This window comes from Microcaecilia unicolor, chromosome 1 (assembly GCF_901765095.1).
Source record: "Microcaecilia unicolor chromosome 1, aMicUni1.1, whole genome shotgun sequence".
Lineage (NCBI taxonomy): Eukaryota > Metazoa > Chordata > Amphibia > Gymnophiona > Siphonopidae > Microcaecilia > Microcaecilia unicolor.
The window spans coordinates 580951929-580972431 of record NC_044031.1 but is presented as its reverse complement, the minus strand read 5'-3'; the positions used below and the strand labels follow the sequence as shown (position 1 = coordinate 580972431).

General features: G+C 40.6%; 1 protein-coding gene across 1 annotated transcript in view; it reads left to right on the top strand.

Annotated features, from left to right (window-relative positions):
- The first annotated feature begins 14200 nt into the window (after positions 1–14200).
- Positions 14201–20503, top strand: part of ANXA13 (annexin A13) — a 72057-nt gene continuing 65754 nt past the window's right edge. Inside the window, exon 1 of the mRNA XM_030218848.1 lies at positions 14201–14254. Within this exon, the coding sequence (XP_030074708.1) occupies positions 14240–14254 (15 nt within the window). The 5' untranslated portion in view covers positions 14201–14239. The remainder of the gene's footprint in view (positions 14255–20503) is intronic.

Below are 20503 nucleotides of genomic sequence, written 5' to 3'. Positions count from 1 at the left end.
GCATATGTAATATAAATTAGGTGCAGACCACTCAAAACATGGCAGCTAGGCTTATATTTGGTAAAATGCGATTTGAAAGCACAAAACCCCTCCGTGAAAAACTACACTGGCTCCCAATCAAAGAACGCATCGCCTTCAAAATCTGCACCCTGGTTCACAAAATCATCTATGGAGAAGCCCCGAGTTACATGACAGACTTGATTGACTTACCAATTAGAAGTACATCTAAATCAACACAATCTTATCTAAATCTGCACTACCCAAGCTGCAAAGGACTTAAATACAAAACAACTTACGCATCTAGTTTTTCCTACGTAAGCACACAATTGTGGAACGCATTATCAAAAGCCTTGAAAACGACGTACGACCACCTAAACTTCTGGAAATCACTAATAACCAACCTGTTTAAAAAGGCATACCCTACTGATCCAACTTAAATGCCTAATCTCTGCAACACAACCAAACTAAAGCATGTAATGGACATAACACAACTCTTCCGTTCTCCGATTCCCTAATGTGGCTGTGCCACATGAACTTGATCTTACTACCATAACATCACCTTGTATTTGTTCACACCGGAGCCTGCAAAGGCCTCTCCGGTACTATGTAAGCCACATAGAGCCTACAAATAGGTGGGAAAATGTGGGATACAAATGTAACAAATAAATATATTCTATAACAACGTGCATAGATTTTAGAAACACCTATGACCATCCATTCCATGCCCATGGCCACACCCCCTTTTCAACTATGCAACTTAGAATTTACGTGCAGCACATTATAAAATATGCCTAGACAATTCTGCACGTAAATTCTAACTAATGCCAATTAGTGTCAACTATTGTTTGTTAATTGGCAATTATAGCACTGCTTGGTTTGTTAACCAATTAGGTTGTGTGTATTTGTCACGAAACACCTAGCACCCACCTGGGGCTAACCCTGCAGCCACCTAGATGGTCTGTTCCCAGCACTGCTCAGGTCTGCCTGCACCTGGGCATGTGCTCTACACTAGCACCCTTTTCCCACTGACTGGGTCCCAGTTGCCTCTGGGCAAGTCTCCCACTCTCATTATTCCCTGGTGATTTCTAAGGACACTGGGGTCATACTCCCAGGAGTCCCACAGTTCCTAGAACGCACACACAAACCCAAAACACAGACCACCAGGATTCTTAGTCCAGGATAACAGAGTTAATAATTATCAGAAAAGTAGAAACTGAATGATATAAAACAGCTGGAGAAACAACAAGCAATAACAGGTAATTGAATAAGGATCAATATTAAAGCTATCTAAACACTTTGCTACTACCTGGGTAGTAACTGGGGAGTTTCAGGAAAATAACTGCTCACAGGTCTTGAACAGGGTCTCAGGGCACAGATGTTTACCCTCTGCTCCCCCTAGCTGAGACTGAAGAAACTCCAGTACCTCCTGGCTGGATTTTGAACTCCAGGGCCAATCAGAGCCCAGAACACCAACTTTGAAAGTATCTGGCCAATGGCACTACTGATTACCTTCCCACAGTGCTAAAACTGAAAAAGAAAATAGTCTTCTCTGCAGCAGCTTTAAAACAGAAAACAAACACCACCTGCTGGTCAAACAATAGAAATATACTGCATGAAAATATTAATACTATTCACAGGCATAAAAACCCCTGTTTTGCCACAGTGTTGTTATAGAATACACTTCAATTTCCGTGCAGAAATCTCAGCATGATATATAGAATCCGGGGGATAATGTACCAAATACAGAATACTGTAAGTTACGTGTGTTGCTACCACATTTAGGTGTAAGTGTGCCTGCCTAGATGTTAGATGTGTTGATACCAAGTTAGGCTAGTACTCCATAACCAAACCTAGGTGCCTAGGTTCCATTATAAAATAAGCTTTTACCATGCACCTAAATGGAGATGCCCAGTTACACAATTGCCCCTTCAGTGTTCTCCTCCAATTTCTGCTGTTATAGAATCCACGTTTAGGACTAAATTCTATAAATGGTGCATACAAATTTGGCATTTAATGTTAGTTGCTATTTATAGAATAGTGTTTAGCGCCAGGAACTGCGACTACATTTAGGCGCGACCATTTATACCAACCAAACCTTGGTGTGAATCCCCACGCCGATCCCCTTTCTTCTATAACAATGATCATAAATTAAAGGAATGCCCCTGATCCACCTATGACCCTCCCATGGCCACACCCCACAGACATAAAATTTACCTAGGGGTCCCGTGCTTAAATTTACACATGTATATTTCAATTAAATCCAATTAGCCACAATAATTGCTTAAGATCTCAATTATCGGCATTAATTGGCTCATTATTCAGTTAAATTGCACGCACAAATTGGGCATGTGCCAAAATTTGCATGCACAATTTTTAGTGACTTTTATAGACGTTTGGGGTTGGTGCACATCATCCCAGCACTAACCTTTGGGCAACATAATGAAAATTACCTACTTACTGCTTTGAAGTAGTGTTTCTGTCCTGAGTTTGTACAGCACTGAACAACACTGTTTGCTCCTCTATGTGAGCTTATGTTCCCGTTCAACAATAATCAGTCTTTTGAGATAAAGGGTTTCCCGTGTTCCAGGGCAAACCTATTCCCTTTTAAATCAAACACACAGTCTCTCCTGTGTGGGATCCACTTCCACACAGATTCTTCCCAATAGGATAATCTAGTACATGATGCATCCTACAGTAGTTCGGCTCCTGAGTGGGGCTTCTCTTTCCTTGTACCTTGAGGGTCAACCTTCTGCTCCACTTCTTAATTAAATAGCAGACACAGGAGTGCAGGACATGTCAAACTTCATTTTAAAAGGATTAACACTTTTTTTTGATAAGCAATACTATTTTACTGATAGTTAACATTTGAGTACACACAATGATCCAGCCAGTCGATGTGAACACTATTGGATGGTCTTATGCAGTTTGCATAAGCGGAGACAGAGAAACAGAATGAGAGACACAGAGACATACAGAGAGAGAGAGAGAAAGATTTACAGTAACATAAAGGAAGAAACTCATCTAGAAAAAATATATAATATACTTATGGAATGATTTTATGTTTGTATCTATACTCATGTATATTTATCCTAAAGTGTGTAATGTTACAGTATATTTGCAGGATGGTGCAACAGTTTTTTTATATATTTATTTATTTATTCATTTTAAACATATGGTTTACAAAGATAAATATCTTTGAGGAAATATTACAGGGCATATGATACACTTAGTTTCAAAAAATCATTTTCAAATACATACATCAGCTGACTCAAAGCTCTGAATTAGTCCACTTATTGAGACCCAAGATGTCCTAAAGAATAACCCAAGAGGAGATGGAAATTAACAAAATTAGCAAAACAAAAATTTAGGCTTCTTATTTATACAATCCCTTTAAACTGTGAGGAATGCCCAGATTGCCTCCTGGCCTTTATAAAATCAGAAAGTTGATCAACCTCATAGAAAATAAATTTCTTGTCCCCGTATATTACAACACATTTGCACGGGAAGCGCAATTGAAACTTGGCCTGCAATAATATCACATCTTGTCTTAATTCAAGAAACTTCTTTCTTCGCATTTGTGTCCACTTGGATACATCAGGAGATGGTGCAACAGTTTGATTGAATATGAGCTCTGATACAGGCATATAGCCAAAAAAATGGCCATTGCTGTGTTTCTTTTTTTCATTGCCACTTTATTTAAGGTGTTTAAATAACCCTATCTTTTAATTTTTACCTTTGGTGTTTTGGTACCTTCGCTCTTAGATTGCTATTAGGAGCTCTGTGAGAATTTGTCTTCTTTTTCTGTTAAGTGCTGTAGAGATTCTTAAATGCCACCTACCGAAAAGCCAGAGGAGCCATGACTTCCCCTGCTATGTAGCACTTGGAGGCGGATTTTCGAAAGAAAAGTCTAAGTTTGGATTTGGATGTCTTTGTAAAACGTCCAAATCCAGAGGCAGGGAAAACCGTATTTTCAACAAAACATGGACGTCCATCTTTCGTTTCGAAAATATTGTCAAAGACGTCCAAATCCAAGGACGTTCTTAAATTTGGACATCCTCGGATTTGGACGTCTTTGACTTTTGGCCATTTTCGAACACAAAGATGTCCAAATGGAAAGCAGCCAAAACAGAGGAGGAGTGGCTTAATGGTTAGTGCAGCGGGCTTTGATCCTCACAACATGGGTTCAATTCCCACTACTGCTCTTTGTGACTTTGGGCAAGTCAAAAACACAAGGGGCATTTTTGGATATGACATCTAAGTCTGAATTTGGACATTTTTTGTAAAATGTCCAAAATCAGAACAGGAAAGGTCATTTTCTACAAAAAAAAAGTCTATCTTTTCCTTTTGAAAGTGCTGTTTGGAAACATGTTTTGTGATTTTGGGGAGGAACTGAGTCCCTCTAGTGGTCATCTGGTCATTTGGGGCACCTTTTGCCTGGCCTAGTGGTTACTGCAGCCAACCTAGGAAGGAGAGAAAGCATGGTTGGGTGAGTGTGGAAGTAAAAGATCTTTGAAGTGAATGAATAGGGGGGGGGGGGGGGGGGGGGGGGGAGAGCAGCAAGGTGAGTGAGTGATGGGGTGAGGAAGGAAGGTGTAAGTGGAAAAAGGGTACGCGAATGTTTGAGGAGTCTAGAGTTGAGGGTGAGTAGAAGGCAAGAAGGGTAGAGAGAGAACATGAGGTGACTGAGGAGAGAGTTGTGGGCTACAGAGGGTAGAGAGGTTGGGAAAGAGAGCATGGAGGTGACTGCAGGAATTGGGATGCAGTGTTGTGATGAGTAAGTACAGGGACAGGATAAGTGAGTAAGGAAGTGGGAGCTGGAGTGAAGTGGAAAAGTAGGGTCGGTGGAGGATGATGAGTAAGAGTGAAATGGGGAGGGAAGTGATTGAAAGAGCCTGTGAGAGAGGTTGAAAAGGTATGGGAGAAAGGGAGAGTGTTTGGAGTTGCAGGAGAGTCAGTGGGTCCAGGTAGACTTGAGAGGGTGCAAGAGAGTGTAAGATATCCTATAATGCTTATTTTACTGCCTCCTCCCCCACAATCTCTCCCATACACATATATACATACACACAAAATACTCCTTATCCCATGCTACACATACACATCCATCCACATCTAATCAGCTACAAGACATACATACGTATGCAGGTCACGGAGTTCATCTTGATGAGGGATCTCTGATCAAAATATTTGCATTTGATATAAACAGTAAGGCTTGAATCCATAGCTACTAGTTGCAGCATTTTTAGGTATGCCTAGTCTGGAAGCTATGGATTCAAGCTTTCCTTTCTGTACCAAATACAATATTCCAGCCAGAAACACCTTATCAGGATGGACACTTATATAAACATTTACCCCCTAAGTCTATAACCTGAGCATCTAAATGTAAGCACCATTTGTGTGCTAATACTACAGAGCCCTGCCATTTACACATGCCACTAGCCTAATGCAGTAGGCTGAGATTCTGGGGAACTGGATTCAATTCCCACTGCAGCTCCTTGTGACCCTGGGGAAGTCACTTAACCCTCCATTGCCCCAGATACAAAAAAACAGATTGTGAGCCCACTAGTGACAGAGAAAGTACCTGCATATAATGTGTACAGTGCTGCATAGAGAACTGATTAGAAGTAGTAGTAGTACATCGATATTCTATAATGTGAGAGTGCAATTTGCATAGCACAGGAATGAGGCATGGACAATTGCATACTTAAGTTATAGAATGTCATGTCATACTAACTGCCCATAAAACACAATCCCACGGAAGCTAATAATATATTCAAAATTGTCCAGACTTGTGAATAAAGTTTTATATTGTGCTCATATTTTCTGGCGAGACAACCACAGACCCATAAGAATGCCCACATCAAGTTTCAATCATTGCACATTTTGTAACATTTTATATCCCAAACATTCTTGACACCATTGATATCCCAAAGGATTATTTTAAAACATCTGTATAATTTATCTGTAGTCATCTTGGGTCCTGACATGGACCATGTTTTCCATTCCGTTGTTTCAAGGTACCCAATCAATAATCTTGCATTCAAAACTGTCTGCGATGGTCTCTGCAAATCATAAAATATATATTGAAGAATGTGGTAAAAGTGGTTAGCTTAGCAGAGTTTAAAAAAGATTTGGCCAGCTTCCTAAAGGAAAAGTCCACAGACCATTATTAAATTGGACTTGGGGAAAATCCACTATTTCTGGGATAAGCAGCATAAAATGTTTTGTACTTTTTTGGGATCTTGCAAGGTATTTGTGACCTGGATTGGTCACTGTTGGAAACAGGATGCTGGGCTTGATGGACCTTTGGTCTGTCCCAGTATGGCAATAATGTACTTATGTAATAATATATAGCTTTCCTTCAGAGTTTTTCATTCATTAATCCTCTCTCACTTATATTTTTGATATCACACTATCTTGCATCATTTAGGCACATACTTGCGTCTACTATAGACATGCTGTATGCGAGCAAAGATAAATACAGACTTATGTTAGTATCCTATAAGGGAATCTGGGCACCTACTGGTCATTATAGAATTCATAGTAACATAGTAGATGATGGCAGACCTGTATAGTCCATCTAGTCTGCCCAACAAGATAAACTCATAGCTTAAGGTATGTATACTTGATCTCGATTTGTCCTTGCCATTTTCAGGGCACAGACCATAGAAGTCTACCCAGCACTGGCTTTGCTTCCCAATTACTGGTGTTACCATGTCTCAGCAAGCTGCATTTTGCTGTCTAACTTTTGGCATCCTTTATAGAATTGTCCCTTACTGTTCCTCAGCACAGCATCAATGGATTTTTTAAACCCCCCACCCTCTTTTCCAACTACTGTACAAGGCTGAAATGTTTACTTTGGGGAGAAATCTACAGAAAGAGAGGCCTGGGCTGATACAGCTGTCTGGTCCAGAGGCTGTTACAAAAGAGCTGTGTTCTACTAATAACTTGTAATGGTGAATCTATATATATCACTCATACCCCTGTTTCTTTAGTGGGCTTGTCCCCTGAGCTGGCCCAGACCATGGCCCAGGAAACAGGGTTCTGGCTAGAGGTTCGGTATTGATATGGTTGGTGGCAGGGCCCAACAGCGCGACAGTCAGACTCAATGCCTCATGGGAGCTGCTGTCCACGGCCTGTGGAAATTAGGAAGCTCAGTGGTTGCAGTGGCAGTTTTCAGGCTGCTACATCAAACTGGTTAGGTTAGTGTAACCAATGAGCGTTGGGGGGCATTAAGTAAACAGTGACTCACACAGGCAGGGTGGATGCCCACAGACACTTGACTGCTCTGTCTATTACTAAATCCCCTCCCCCATACATAAAAATAAAAATATCAATTTCCACTTATAGACAAGTAGAAAATTTCCTCTTAGTTGATCAATAGAGTCCCTCTTTGTAATACAGAAGGGCACCAAATCTAGTGTTGAGTTGATTGAGATGCATCTCCATACTTAGAAGGTAAAAGAGTGGAGGAGTGGCCTAGTGGTTAGGGTGGTGATCTTTGGTCCTGGGGAACTGAGTTCAATTCCCATTTCAGGCACAGGCAGCTCCTTGTGACTCTGGGCAAGTCACTTAACCCTCCATTGCCCCATGTAAGCCACATTGAGCCTGCCATGAGTGGGAAAGCACAGGGTACAAATGTAACACACAAAAAAATGTTTATATAGATTTTAAAAAACTATTAATTATATTAGTACAATGGGGCGAGAACACTGGAAACTAGACTGGCAGGCACCATGTGCATATTTCTATCAGGTCGACACTTTAGAACTGAGCTTTCAGTGGAAATTTTACATGGAACATTCTCATTACTGTGACTTTTGGTCTGAAACACAAACTGACTCAGATTTATGATTAGTTACTCATTTCCTCTTTTGTGGAGGAAGGTGCATCCCTTGGTTATGTATTACTCTTCTTTACTCATTCCCTTCATTTCTCAACCACTTACGAATAATGGAACTGCCATATTGGGTGAGATCAAAGGTCCATCAAGGCCAGTGTCCTCTTTTCAAGCAATAAATACTTGGCAGGACCCCAAAAAGTAATTCGATTTCATGCTACTTATCCAGGGATAAGCAGTGGATTTCTCCAAGTCTACCTTAATAACAGTTTATGAATTTTTTCCAGGAACTTATCCAAACCTCTTATAAACCAGCTATACTAACTGCACTAACCATTAAGCTACTCCTCACCCTTTACTCTGCCCCTTTACTAATTTCACTATATCTTTTTTTGAAATGTGGCATCATAATTGTACACAATTCTATATAGTGATACCTAAATTAAGGTGCCGCAAACAGGTGCACTTAGCGCCAATGCTATAACGGGATTAAGGTGCGACTAACCCGTTTTAGAATAATAGTGCAAAGCCACTTTGGCGTGCCAAAACAACACATGACAGCATACACCAAATCAATGGCAGGAGCAGGTTGATGTACCTAGTTTCACTATACAGTACATTCAACAGATAGCAGCTCCTTATATCTTGATTAACTGTACAAAGAACTTGCCTTTAGATCTTGTTTCCAACTGTATATCTGCATTTGACCCCCCAGCTAATGTAGAAAAACATTAGTATCACAGCAATGTTATTTGAATGTTCTAATTGTATTCTTATTGGATATTCTATCGCTATTATGGTTACATCATATTATATCTCTGTTATTTGAATGTCAGTGCTGTTAAATGTGTATATTTTTGATCCTGATTCATGTTAGTCCTATTACTAGGTTTCAGTTTGCTGCTTTAAAGTTTTCGTCTTTCACTGTATCTGTGTCTGTATGTGTTCATTTTACTATTGCTATGCTGTTAACAAAATTGTAAGTTTGATGTTAAACTGTACCTACTGTACACTGCCTTGGGTGAATCTATTCATAAAGGCGGTTCATAAATACCAATAAATAAATAAATAAATAAAATTCTATAAGTTGCATGCATTGCCAGGTAGAACGCCAGTGATACACCTGCATTCCTCCCATGAGTAGTTCTATAAACATCGCTAAAAGTTCTGCATGCAAATTTGGGCACGTACTCAATTTGCATATGCAATTTAATTGAATAAGCTAATTAGCACTGATAATTGGCTTGTTAACAACCAATTATTGGCACTAATTAGATTTAATTGAAATATATATGTGTAAATTTAGGCGCAAGTTCAAAAAGAGGGTACAGAAATAGGAGGGTCATGGGGGAGAATGGGAGCATTGCTAACATATACGTGCATTGTTATAGAACGAGGGGGTGATATGCTCTAATTCTAGCACACATTTGCACCACATTTGCAAGCGTCTACTTGGTTCACCCCTACTCTATGATCTGACTGTTTTATACGAAGGGGTTTCTTTTCCTTTTTAGCAAAGCATGGACAGGCCATAGGCAGGGCAGAGCTATGCCAGCCATAAAGCTGGTGTAAGTGCAATTGTCTAAGTGCAGCAGGGATGTGTGTAACTTACAGTATTCTGAAAGTTATGTGCATAAGTGGGAGCTTCGCCTATGTCCCGCCCAGCTATAGAGCTTGTGTGTTACTGCCTAATTGCTGCAGATATGAAAATTGGGCCCAATATTCAGCATTTGAGGCTGGCATACAGGCTGGTAAAAAAGGTTTTTATTTTAATTTTTTTAGTGTGGGAGGGGGTTGGTGACCACTGGGGGAGTATGGGGAGGTCATCCCTCATTCCCTCCGGTAGTCATCTGGTGAGTTGGGGCACCTTTTTGAGGCTTGGTCATGAAAATTTCCTAGAGGCCTTGGACTATCCACATGTGGATGAAAAAACAACAAAAGTGTCAGAACAAGTTGACATCTGGAATACACACTTAGCCAAGGCCTTAGAGAAAACAGCACCACTAAAAAAGGTCTTATGCCCCACTCACAAATGCTCACCTTGGTTTTCTCCAGAACTTCGGATCCTTAAACGTGAAGGACGAAAACTGGAAAGGAGATGACGCAAATCTCGCCTGGATGAAGACAGACTAAACTGTAGGAAGCACATGGCAAAGTACAGCCAAGCCTTAACAGCGACCAAAAAACAGTATTTATCGCAATGCATTGCACATGCTGCCAATTCAACCAAGCAGTTGATCAGTATAGTAAACAGCCTACTGCAGCTCCCACAACAGAACCAGCCTGTCCAGTCTAAACTGAATTGCAATGATTTTGCTGCATACTTTGCCAACAAAATTAAAAGTCTCTGCCAGGATTCACAGGCAATCCCACCCAGTCCCCAACCAGTCAACCAGAGGTGCACAAACTCGCCCCCTCCTGACAGAGACAGATGGGACACTTTTAACCCAATGACAGAGGAGAGCCTTGACAAAATCCTAAGAGACCTTCAACCAACTACCTGCTCCCTCAATCCGTGCCCATCAAAGATAGTGCAGCAGGCAAGTATGGGCCTCATAGAAGGCGCCACAAAAATTATGAACACCTCTCTTTCTAATGGGCAGCTACAACAGCATTAAAAAGGGCAGTGGTCCACCCTCTGCTGAAGAAAAACAACCTTGACCAGGATAAACTTGAAAATTACAGGCCAGTATCCAACATCTCGTTTCTAGGGAAACTCATAGAACAAACAGTCTGTGTTCAACTTAATGTCCTGGTTGTGGTACAGAAACGGTCCTTGTATCCTTACTAGATGATCTTCACAGAAACTGAGACAAGGGATTCGCCTCGATGTTAGTACTGCTTGACTTCTCAGCAGTTTTTGACACCGTGAATCATGATATCATGCTAGCATGACTGACAGAAACAGGTATCAATGGAACAGTACTTGCTTGGTTCAGATCCTACCTATCAGACAGGCAACTATCCATAATTTTTGGCAGCAACTCATCACCACCATGGACACTGACCTGCAGGGTACCACAAGGATCAATAATGTCACCTATTCTGTTCAATATCTACCTCAAACCACTAGCTGAGCTGATTCGGTCAATGGACACTCAGTTCTACATCTATGCGGATGATGTGCAGCTACTCATACCCATTGAACATGACTTACCTACAGCCTTGAATAAACTGATTACCTTTCTAACATCAATTCAATAATGGGCTAAACACAACAAACTTTGCCTGAACCCAAGTAAAACCAAGCTTCTCTGGGTCCCTAACACAAGTGGATACATACCTGACATCAAAATCCCTTTTGGGAAGTATGAACTCCCCCTCAAATCACAAGTCAGGAACCTTGGACTACAGTTAGATTCAACACTTACTCTGATTCCCCAAATCCAAGCAACCTTCAAGAGCTGCTTCTACTATTTGCGACAGCTACGCTGCCTCTCTCCTTACATCGAGAAGGTAAGTCTTATCCCAATTGTACATGCCATGATAACATCAAGACTGGATTACTGCAATGCAGTATACAATGGTCTGACTACAAAGGGTCTGCACCAGCTCCAGTTAATTCAGAATGCAGCAGTAAGACTCACAGAAGGTTGCAAGCGTGACCATATCACACCATTTTTGCAAAAACTTCATTGGCTACCAGTACAATACAGGGCTAAATTTAAAACTCTATGTCTGATCTTCAAGGACCTGAAAGGAAATGGCCCTGAGTACCTGAAAAATAGGATGATCCTCCACACATCACCAAGGACACTATGGTCCTCCCAAGGACTTTCACTAACCACACCCTCACCAAAAGACATTACACAATGTGATACCCGCAAGCAAGCCTTCTCCAGAGTAGCCCCCACACTCTGGAACGCACTGTCTGAAAGGTTCCACTTAACACAAGACTATCTCTACTTCAGGAAGCAGGTGAAAGCTTGGCTCTTTAACCAGGCCTTTAATGGAAGAAGTAACTAACTCATTAGTCTCACTCACACACACAAGGAGTACTCAGGCTGCATATATTGCAGCAGGACATGTTTATCCACTCCTACCTTAGCTGAGATAATATTTAACCATTTCTCTGACTTCATGTGCAACTTTCTTTAAATCAGTCACCTTACTTTCTAACTCTTCCTACTTTCTTACCTATCTATATGTTACATCTTTGCTTTACCCTTCGCTATCAATTATAATGTTCTATTACGTATTATGTTGACATTGTAAATAGTATACCATGCCATGCTTTGTATTGTTTTTGAATATTTTTACTGCTGTAATTGTCTATTGCTCATGTGCATGTTGTACCAAGTACCCAGTTATAGAATTCTCATAACTTGTATTCTAAGCAGTGATATTCAGCTGCTAAATGTGTAAGTTAAACAGCCAAACAGGCCACATAAAGAACTGATATAACTCGAAATGTGCTAGGGGAGATCCATGTTCATGGGCAAGCTAGGCCTGGGAGCACCATGGAAGGTGGTGCATTCAGAGCCTGGGAAGGGAGGGATGACAGCTAAGCTACTGTCAGCCAATGACTGGTACAGAGGATATGGCTCAGGGAAGTCACCTCTGTGTCAGAGGCTGATGTAGGAGATAACGCGGGAAAAGGCAGAAAAGAAAAGTCTGATAAATAATTAAAGGTTTCTTTAACAAGATATTTGTCAGCAATAGAAGATAAAATGGATATGCTATAAATGACAAATCAAGTGCACAACGCTGATTCTGTTTCATTTCATAATTTTTGAAGGATAGTATCATTCTGATTTTAGGCTTTTACTGATAAACACCAAGAATACCCCTCTCCTGACCCATCTTGTATCCTCCACTCAGTACTTTTCCCTTTTCTGTGCTGATGATGCCTGTGGCACAGATGTACTAAAAAGATATCCAGCAGTAATACCTGTTGTGGAAAAACACCAATAAACACAGATTTCTTGGTACTCTCAGAGAAAACTCTCATTAGCTGGAAAATAAACTAAGCAGTAGTCCGGCAGTAGTGACGGTTTGGAGCGCACCAAAGTGGCGGCACCTTTGTAAAAGGGGTTCTATGTGCTGAATTTTGGCACATAACCGCATAAATGACGACTGCCCCCAGACTGTCCACAAAATTCCCAGCTATAGCTTTATTTATTTACTTACTTACTGAATTTCTACCACACATTTTCACAGCTATTGGTAGGTTCAATGTGGTTTACAGGTTAATTAAGGGAAAACAGGTTACATGGTGAAAGACAGTATGGAGCGACGAGTTCAAGGGAAACAGCTGGTGTAGGGCCTTGTGGAGTGATGGATCAAGTGTCGATCCGATAGCCTGTTTGATCTATGTCAGCTCTTAAGGAAGAATGTTCTACAAAAGTGAACTTTCAGATGTTTTCTGAAATGTTCATAGATTTTAGGGTTCTAGGTAGCGTGTTCCAGATTTTGGTGCAGATGTAAGTGAAACTGGTTGTGTATGAGGTTTTGTATTTCAGTCCTTGCAATCTGGGGGAGTGGACTGTAAGATAGGATCTTGCGTGTTTAGTTGCATTACGCAGTAGTAGGTTAATTTTAGCATTTAATGCTGATATTCAGCCGCACTAACTGGTTAAGCGTAGCTGAATATTAGAAGATAGCTCCACATAAGCTATCCTGCCCGGTTAAATCACTTTGAATATTGGGCCCTAAGGTGTGAATTCTATGTATTACGCCTAAACATTCAACACCAAAAAATGCGCTATTCTATAAGCTGCGCTTAAAGTTAGGTACGGTTTATAGACTACCACTTAAGCGCAGGGGTCACGCATAAATTTAGGCACTGCCATTTGCACTAATGAAAATGTGCTATAAATGCCTGCACCTAAATATAGGTGCATTGCCCCAACTGCAAGCGTAACTCAAAACCACACCCATGCTCTGCACCAAAACACCCATGCCCCTCCCATTTCCATGCCCTCTTTTATGGGCCACATGTAAAATTTACGCGCTGATACTGTACCTAAATTTATGCACATAAATACCAATTAAATCTAATTAGTGCCAATAATTGTTTGTTAAAAAGCCAGTTATTGGCACTAATTAGCTTGTTATTCAATTACATTGCATGCCCAAATTTGTGCTTGCAATTTTTGGCTCCTTTTATAGAATTATGGGGTAAATTCATAAGCCCTGTGTATTAGAAGGCGAATTACTATGAAAAAGCTTGAAAAACTGTAAAACACCACAGTCTGCATAAACAGTACAGGATGAAAACTGTCTCAGCAGATGTATAATAGATGTAGTTTATGTACCCCTGCCCACCTATAAGCTGATAGAATTATAATAAACGTCAGAAGTTAATCATTAATCTGAAGGATCTCATAAACTTCATGGTTGTATTTCATTGCTGATAGAACAGTCAAGTATTCATTGCCTCTGAACCACTGATAAGCAGCAATGGGTAATTTCCACGTAAGTAATAAGCACTTTAATTTTAGTGAATATCAAATTTTAACATTTGTACAATGTACTCTAAATAAAATTAAGATCTTTACTATGAAAATGTGGTGTTAAATAATAGCAAGTCCCTGTGATTGATACTATCTGCTGCTAATAGTATTTGATACGATATAGTAAGATATCCACTTGCACATACAATTAACATTTGCTCCATCATAGTAGCTTAACTGTATCTACTTGGCTTTGATGTGAGCTATTTTGCTGCAGTGTTTGTGACAGAATGCTACATTTTTTTAGGCTTGTTGTATAAAAGTTTGGAAATGAAATTGTTGTATTAAAGCTTCTGTTTACTGCATATTTATAGTAACATAATATTTGAGTTTTCGAAAGAATCTGAAGACCTATCTATTCCAAAAATCTTATTGTTAATTTCTTGGTTCTCATCTTTTATTTTAACCCTCTTTGAACCTTCTGTTGGGAGTTGGCGGGCTATATCACATCTCATCACATCACATAAATGTTGGTAGAAAAAAAAGACCAAAATAGTCCATCCAGTCTGCTCAGCAACAACTTCTCCACTTTAGGTAGATGTGCACTCAAATTCCCTTAGGGCTGCAATTACCACTTTGTAAAGGTTACTGCAATGTTGTCTCATAGATCTGAGGGTTTTAGCATTCCAACTGCCATTCAATGAAGGTTACACCAAATGCTGTCTCAAAGATCATGGGCTTTAGGGTTGCAATTGCCACTTCGTGAAGGTTACCCAATGGTGTCTCATAGATCTGAGGATTTTAGAGTTGCAATTACTACTTTCTGATGGTTACTCCATTGCTGTCTTGTAGATCTGAGGGTGTTAGGGTTGCAATTACCACTCCATCAAGGTTATCACCAATGCTGTCTCAAGGATCGTGGGTTTTAGGATTGCAACTGCTTCCCCTATATAACTGTTATTTGCAGAGGACTACAACAGTAGTCCTGTATGAAACAGCAATTAAGGAAAAGTCCAGTTTAACCATTAAGACTGTCCAGAAATGGTGAGATCTGATGCTACTTGGAAAAGTTGATTTTTTACAGCAATTAAGGTTGTGTTCTGCAACAAATAGTGTATAGTTCTATGCTGATTTGTAATACGTGATCGTGTATCATATAGTTGCAGTCAAATTTGTAAGGGTGTGACCAATTATTGTCCGTGTGTGCACACATGTTTTATATGATGGCTTTTTGCCATTTGTTATTCTTTAACCTTTTTCCCTCGGCTACATAGTAACATAGTAACATAGTAGATGACGGCAGAAAAAGACCTGCACGGTCCATCCAGTCTGCCCAACAAGATAAACTCATAGGTGTATACCTTACCTTGATTTGTACCTGTCTTTTTCAGGGCACAGACCATATAAGTCTGCCCAGTACTATCCCCGCCTCCCACCACCGGCTCTGGCACAGACCGTATAAGTCTACCCAGCACTATCCCCGCCTCCCAACCACCAGCCCTGGCACAGACCGTATAAGTCTGCCCAGCACTAGCCCCGCCTCCCAACCGTCTCTGCCGGTAACCACAAATGTGCCAGACTTAGGCTTCTTGTTTGTAATGGTGTCATTTAGATTATTTAAACACTTAGCCTCACAGACACTAAACAATAAATTCTCTTTGCTTTTTTTTTTTATTGGAACAGAGAGAGAGGAAGTGGAATAGAGAGTAAAGCAAGGAACTGAAAAATGGGGTTGAAATCCTGCCTCTGCCTTGATACTCTGTTCCCTTGGCCATGTCACTTTATTTTCCATTGCCTCACTAGTGGAGGCCTAAATGCAATTTCTAAACCCAGCATGTGTTCTCGGGAGCAGCAAAGTCTTGGGGGCTGATTCTCAAAACACAACGCCGATGTTATTGCCCATTAGCGTTGTTACAGCGTGCATATTAATGTGTACACAATGCTCAAAGGGCTCTAGCACCAGAAACAGCCCACTTGCCAAAAATGAGCACAAACGATATTTAAATGTATGCAAACGGAATTCTCTCTCATGCTCAGAGAACAGCGCAGAAAAGAACGCAGCCTCTAAGGCTGGAAACTTACTGCCAGCTCCAGCTGGCGGTAGGGTGCTTGAAGAAAAGATTTCTCAGGGTTTTCACCCTGCAACTGAATGATAAAAAGTAAGAAGGATGCTAATGATTGTTAAATGCCTACAAGAGATTTTTTTTTAAATTGTAACCACAGACCTCCCAACCCCTTTCTTTTCCCTGCCATGACAGTAAGGAGAGAGAGAGGATCATGTCATGAGTAGGGCTGTGTGGATGGCACCAAAACCTAATGCTGAAATGCATGAACCCACCTAAAAAACAATCACCACAAATTCCCTTTAAAATTATCTTCAATTTCAGTAGAATTTTGAAAATAAGCTTACCTACCTGCTTTTATCCTACAATAGTCTGTGCACCCATAGACATATGTCTACCCTGCCTAACAGGAATTAATCTCTCTTCAACTTTACTTGTGGGGCACGGATGAAAGGGGGCAAGGATCAACAAAATAACTCTCCTGTCCTCTCAAAATCAATTACAGTATTGTAATCCTGGCAGTTTTTTCTTCTAGTGGAGAGGACACAGCTCCCCTAAATCTCATTTTAAGAGAAAGCAAGTATGCATAAGTACATAAGTAATGCCACACTGGGAAAAGACCAAGGGTCCATCGAGCCCAGCATCCTGTCCCTGACAGCGGCCAATCCAGGCCAAGGGCACCAGGCAAGCTTCCCAAACATACAAACATTCTATACATGTTATTCCCAGAATTGTGGATTTTTCCCCAGTCCATTTAGTAGCGGTTTATGGACTTGTCCTTTAGGAAACCGTCTAACCCTTTTTTAAACTCTGCCAAGCTAACCGCCTTCACCACGTTCTCCGGCAACGAATTCCACATAGGGTTTTGGCGAATAGACGTTGGTTTCATTTTAAAGCAGTATCTCTTCCTGAGGTGAAACTACTTTTACATAAATTCTCTTCTATACACTATATTCTTGACCACTGCCCATCTTTTGTTTTAGCTGACCCTCCCATTGAAATAATTGAATGGTTAGTGAAGTTTGTAAATTATGTGCATGTTTATATGTACATAAGTATTGCCATACTGGGACAGACCGAAGGTCCATCAAGCCCAGCATCCTGTTTCCAACAGTGGTCAATACAGGTCACAAGTACCTGGCAAGATCTCAAAAAAGTACAATACAATTTATGCTGCTTATTCTAGAAATAAGCAGTGGGTTTTCCCCAAGTCCATTTTAATAATGGTGTATGTTAAACCCTGCTAAGCTAACTGCTTTTACTACATTCTCTGGCAAACAAATTCCAGAGTTTAATTACATATTGAGTGAAGAAAATTTGCCCTTACTGCAAGACAAATCAGAGTGATGTTCAATCCAAAAGTAAAAAAATAAAAGCAAGAAAAGAACTTTATTAAAAAAGTTTGGACAGAGGTTAACATTCATAATCAGCGCAATCATTCAAGAGCATTAGAAAGTTCAATTATCAACCATGCCAGCCAACTGCCAGACATTACTATAGAGATAAAAATAATTCAAAGGCTAAAGTGAACAAATGTGATTTCAAGCCTTATTTAAAATTACTAAACTGTGTGCTATCTACTAGGTATTTTTCCCTCCAAATGGATAAGATTGTGTTAATTCGGAAGGTCGGAAGGTCACGATCTAACTAAAATAAGTAATTTTAAGACCAATAACTAGCATTCCACTTCTTATAAGGGCCTCTTTTATCAAGCCACACTAGCAGCTCCTGGCGCAGTAATGCCGACAAAGCCCATTCACTTTGAATGGGCTCCGTCAGCATTGCCGGCGGCTTGATAAAAGAGGCCCTAAATTAATTGAGTTTGTAGTTAGCTCACTATTATTAGTCTACATAGAAGATTCTGATGTGCTTCATTTTACATAGTATGGATTCAGACAGTCTCCTAGTACAGAGTTATTGCTGATAAATTTAACACCTGAAGTAAAGAAAGTACTCAGTAGAGGAGGCCAGATGGTGGTTTTGCAGTTTGAAATCTCAGCAGAATTTGATACAGTTGATCATGATATTTTGATGTGCAAACTGGCTGAATTAGGAATCACTAACAATGTATTTCAATGGTTCAATGATTTTCACAAGGGTGATGGGGGACTCTGGATCGAGGGGTTGAAAATTGGAGAAGAGCATGATAAGGGGAACAGGGGAATCAGATCAGGAGAGTAGGGGAATCAGAGCAGAGGATCAGATTGGGGAGAGATCAGAAGAAGGAATCAGTTAGGGAGGTGGAAGCATGAGGATTGGTAGCGCAGACCCACACCATTTACCTAGGCATGTAAGTAATGTGGTGCCAGTGCGGTGAGGATCTGCCTTGTGTGGTAAATGCAGGACAGATGCTGGGCACATCCTCTGCATTTACTGCATAGGCTTTGCACTTACTGTTCATTAAATTTTCCTAAGTGCAAAAACTTACCGTACTTTAGTAAAGCAGCCCTTACACATGGTGGTTTATGACATCCAGAACATGAATAACGCTTCTAAAGTGACCACCATAATAAATGTATAGAAACATGATGGCAGAAAAAGGCCATATGACCCATCCAGCCTGCCCATCCTCTGTAACCCCTAATTCTTCCTGTTCCTAAGCGATCCCACCTGCTTATCCCATGCCTTTTTAAATTTGGGAACAGTCCTCGACCCCACAACCTCCACTGGGAGGCCATTCCATGTCTCCACCACCCTTTCTGTGAAATAATACTTCTTTAGATTACTCCTAAGCCTATTCCCTCTTAACTTCGTCATATGCCCCCTCATTCCAGAGCTCTCCTTCATTTGAAAAAGGCCCTCTTCCTGTACATAAATGCCCTTGAGATATTTAAACGTCTCCTTTCTCCCTTCTCTCTTCCAGCATATACATGTTGAGGTTCATAAGTCTGTCCCTATAATTTTTGTGTTCAAGACCGCTTACTAATTTTGTAGCCACCCTCTAGACCGACTCCATCCTGTTTATATCTTTCCGTAGGTGCGGTCTCCAGAACTGCACACAGTACTCCAAATGGGGCCTCACTAGAGACTTTTACAACGGCACTATCACCTCCTTTTTCCTGCTGGTCATGCTTCTCTTTATGCACCCTAGCATCCTTCTGGCTTTGACCGTCGCTTTTTCTACCTGTTTGGAAGCTTTAGGGTCATCAGACACAATCACCCCCAAGTCCCGCTCTTCCTTCATACACTGAAGCACTTCAACCCCTATACTGTACCATTCCCTGCATTTTTGGGGATTAAACCTTAATTGCCAAATATCGGTCCATTCCTCCAGCTTTGCTAGGTCCTTCCTCATGACATTCACACCCTCCAGGGTTTCCACCCTGTTGCAGAGCTTAGTATCATCCGCAAAGAGACAGACCTTACCAGACAGCCCTTACGCAATATCGCTCACAAAGATGTTAAAAAGAGCTAGCCGTTAAAAAGGTATATGTATACACTATTCATATATGTTCACCCCTGCATATTTTTTTAAAACCAGTTATATGCTTAGCATGGCACAAAATGTGTAACTCCTGTTTGAACATTGACCTTTGAGAGTTTAAGAGAAAAAAAAAAGATACATAAAAAAGAAAGATTAGAAACAGAATAGGTTGGGGATTTCCAGACTTGTCCTGGAGATCCCACAGCCAGTTGGAATTTCAGGATATTCATATTGATAATGCAATAGGTACAATTGTGGAAGGCAGGTCTATAAATGAGCGCTTATTTCTAGGCAAAAAGAAGGCCCTTATTTGGAGCTAATCTATAATGGAAAGTAGGCTGTTACTTTTACTTCATAGAATACTAGCATAGCAGGGCCACACGTAACGGACGCGTGCCAAGTGGCATTTGATGTATGTAGGTCATTACTACCTGGATTGTTTACCGCTTGGTCAATGGCTGGCAGTAAGGTTTTGCCACACGTCCATTTTCAGCCAAAAAAAAAAAAGACCTTTTTTACAGGCAGGCTAAAAAATGGATCGGCGCACGCCCAAAACCTGCGCCTACACTACCACAAGCCATTTTTCAGCGCAACTTTGTAAAAGGACCCCTCAGGATGCTATAATTTACATGAGTACCCTCCACCTTCAAAGTACATGCCATCGCATTTGGGCTCTACTTTAGAGAATTCTGCCCTGAAAGGGCAGAACGTAGTAACTCAAATTTTTGTCAAAACAATGTCCTGTAGTTACCATGTATTTCTTAATATGGAAGCCATTTAACAT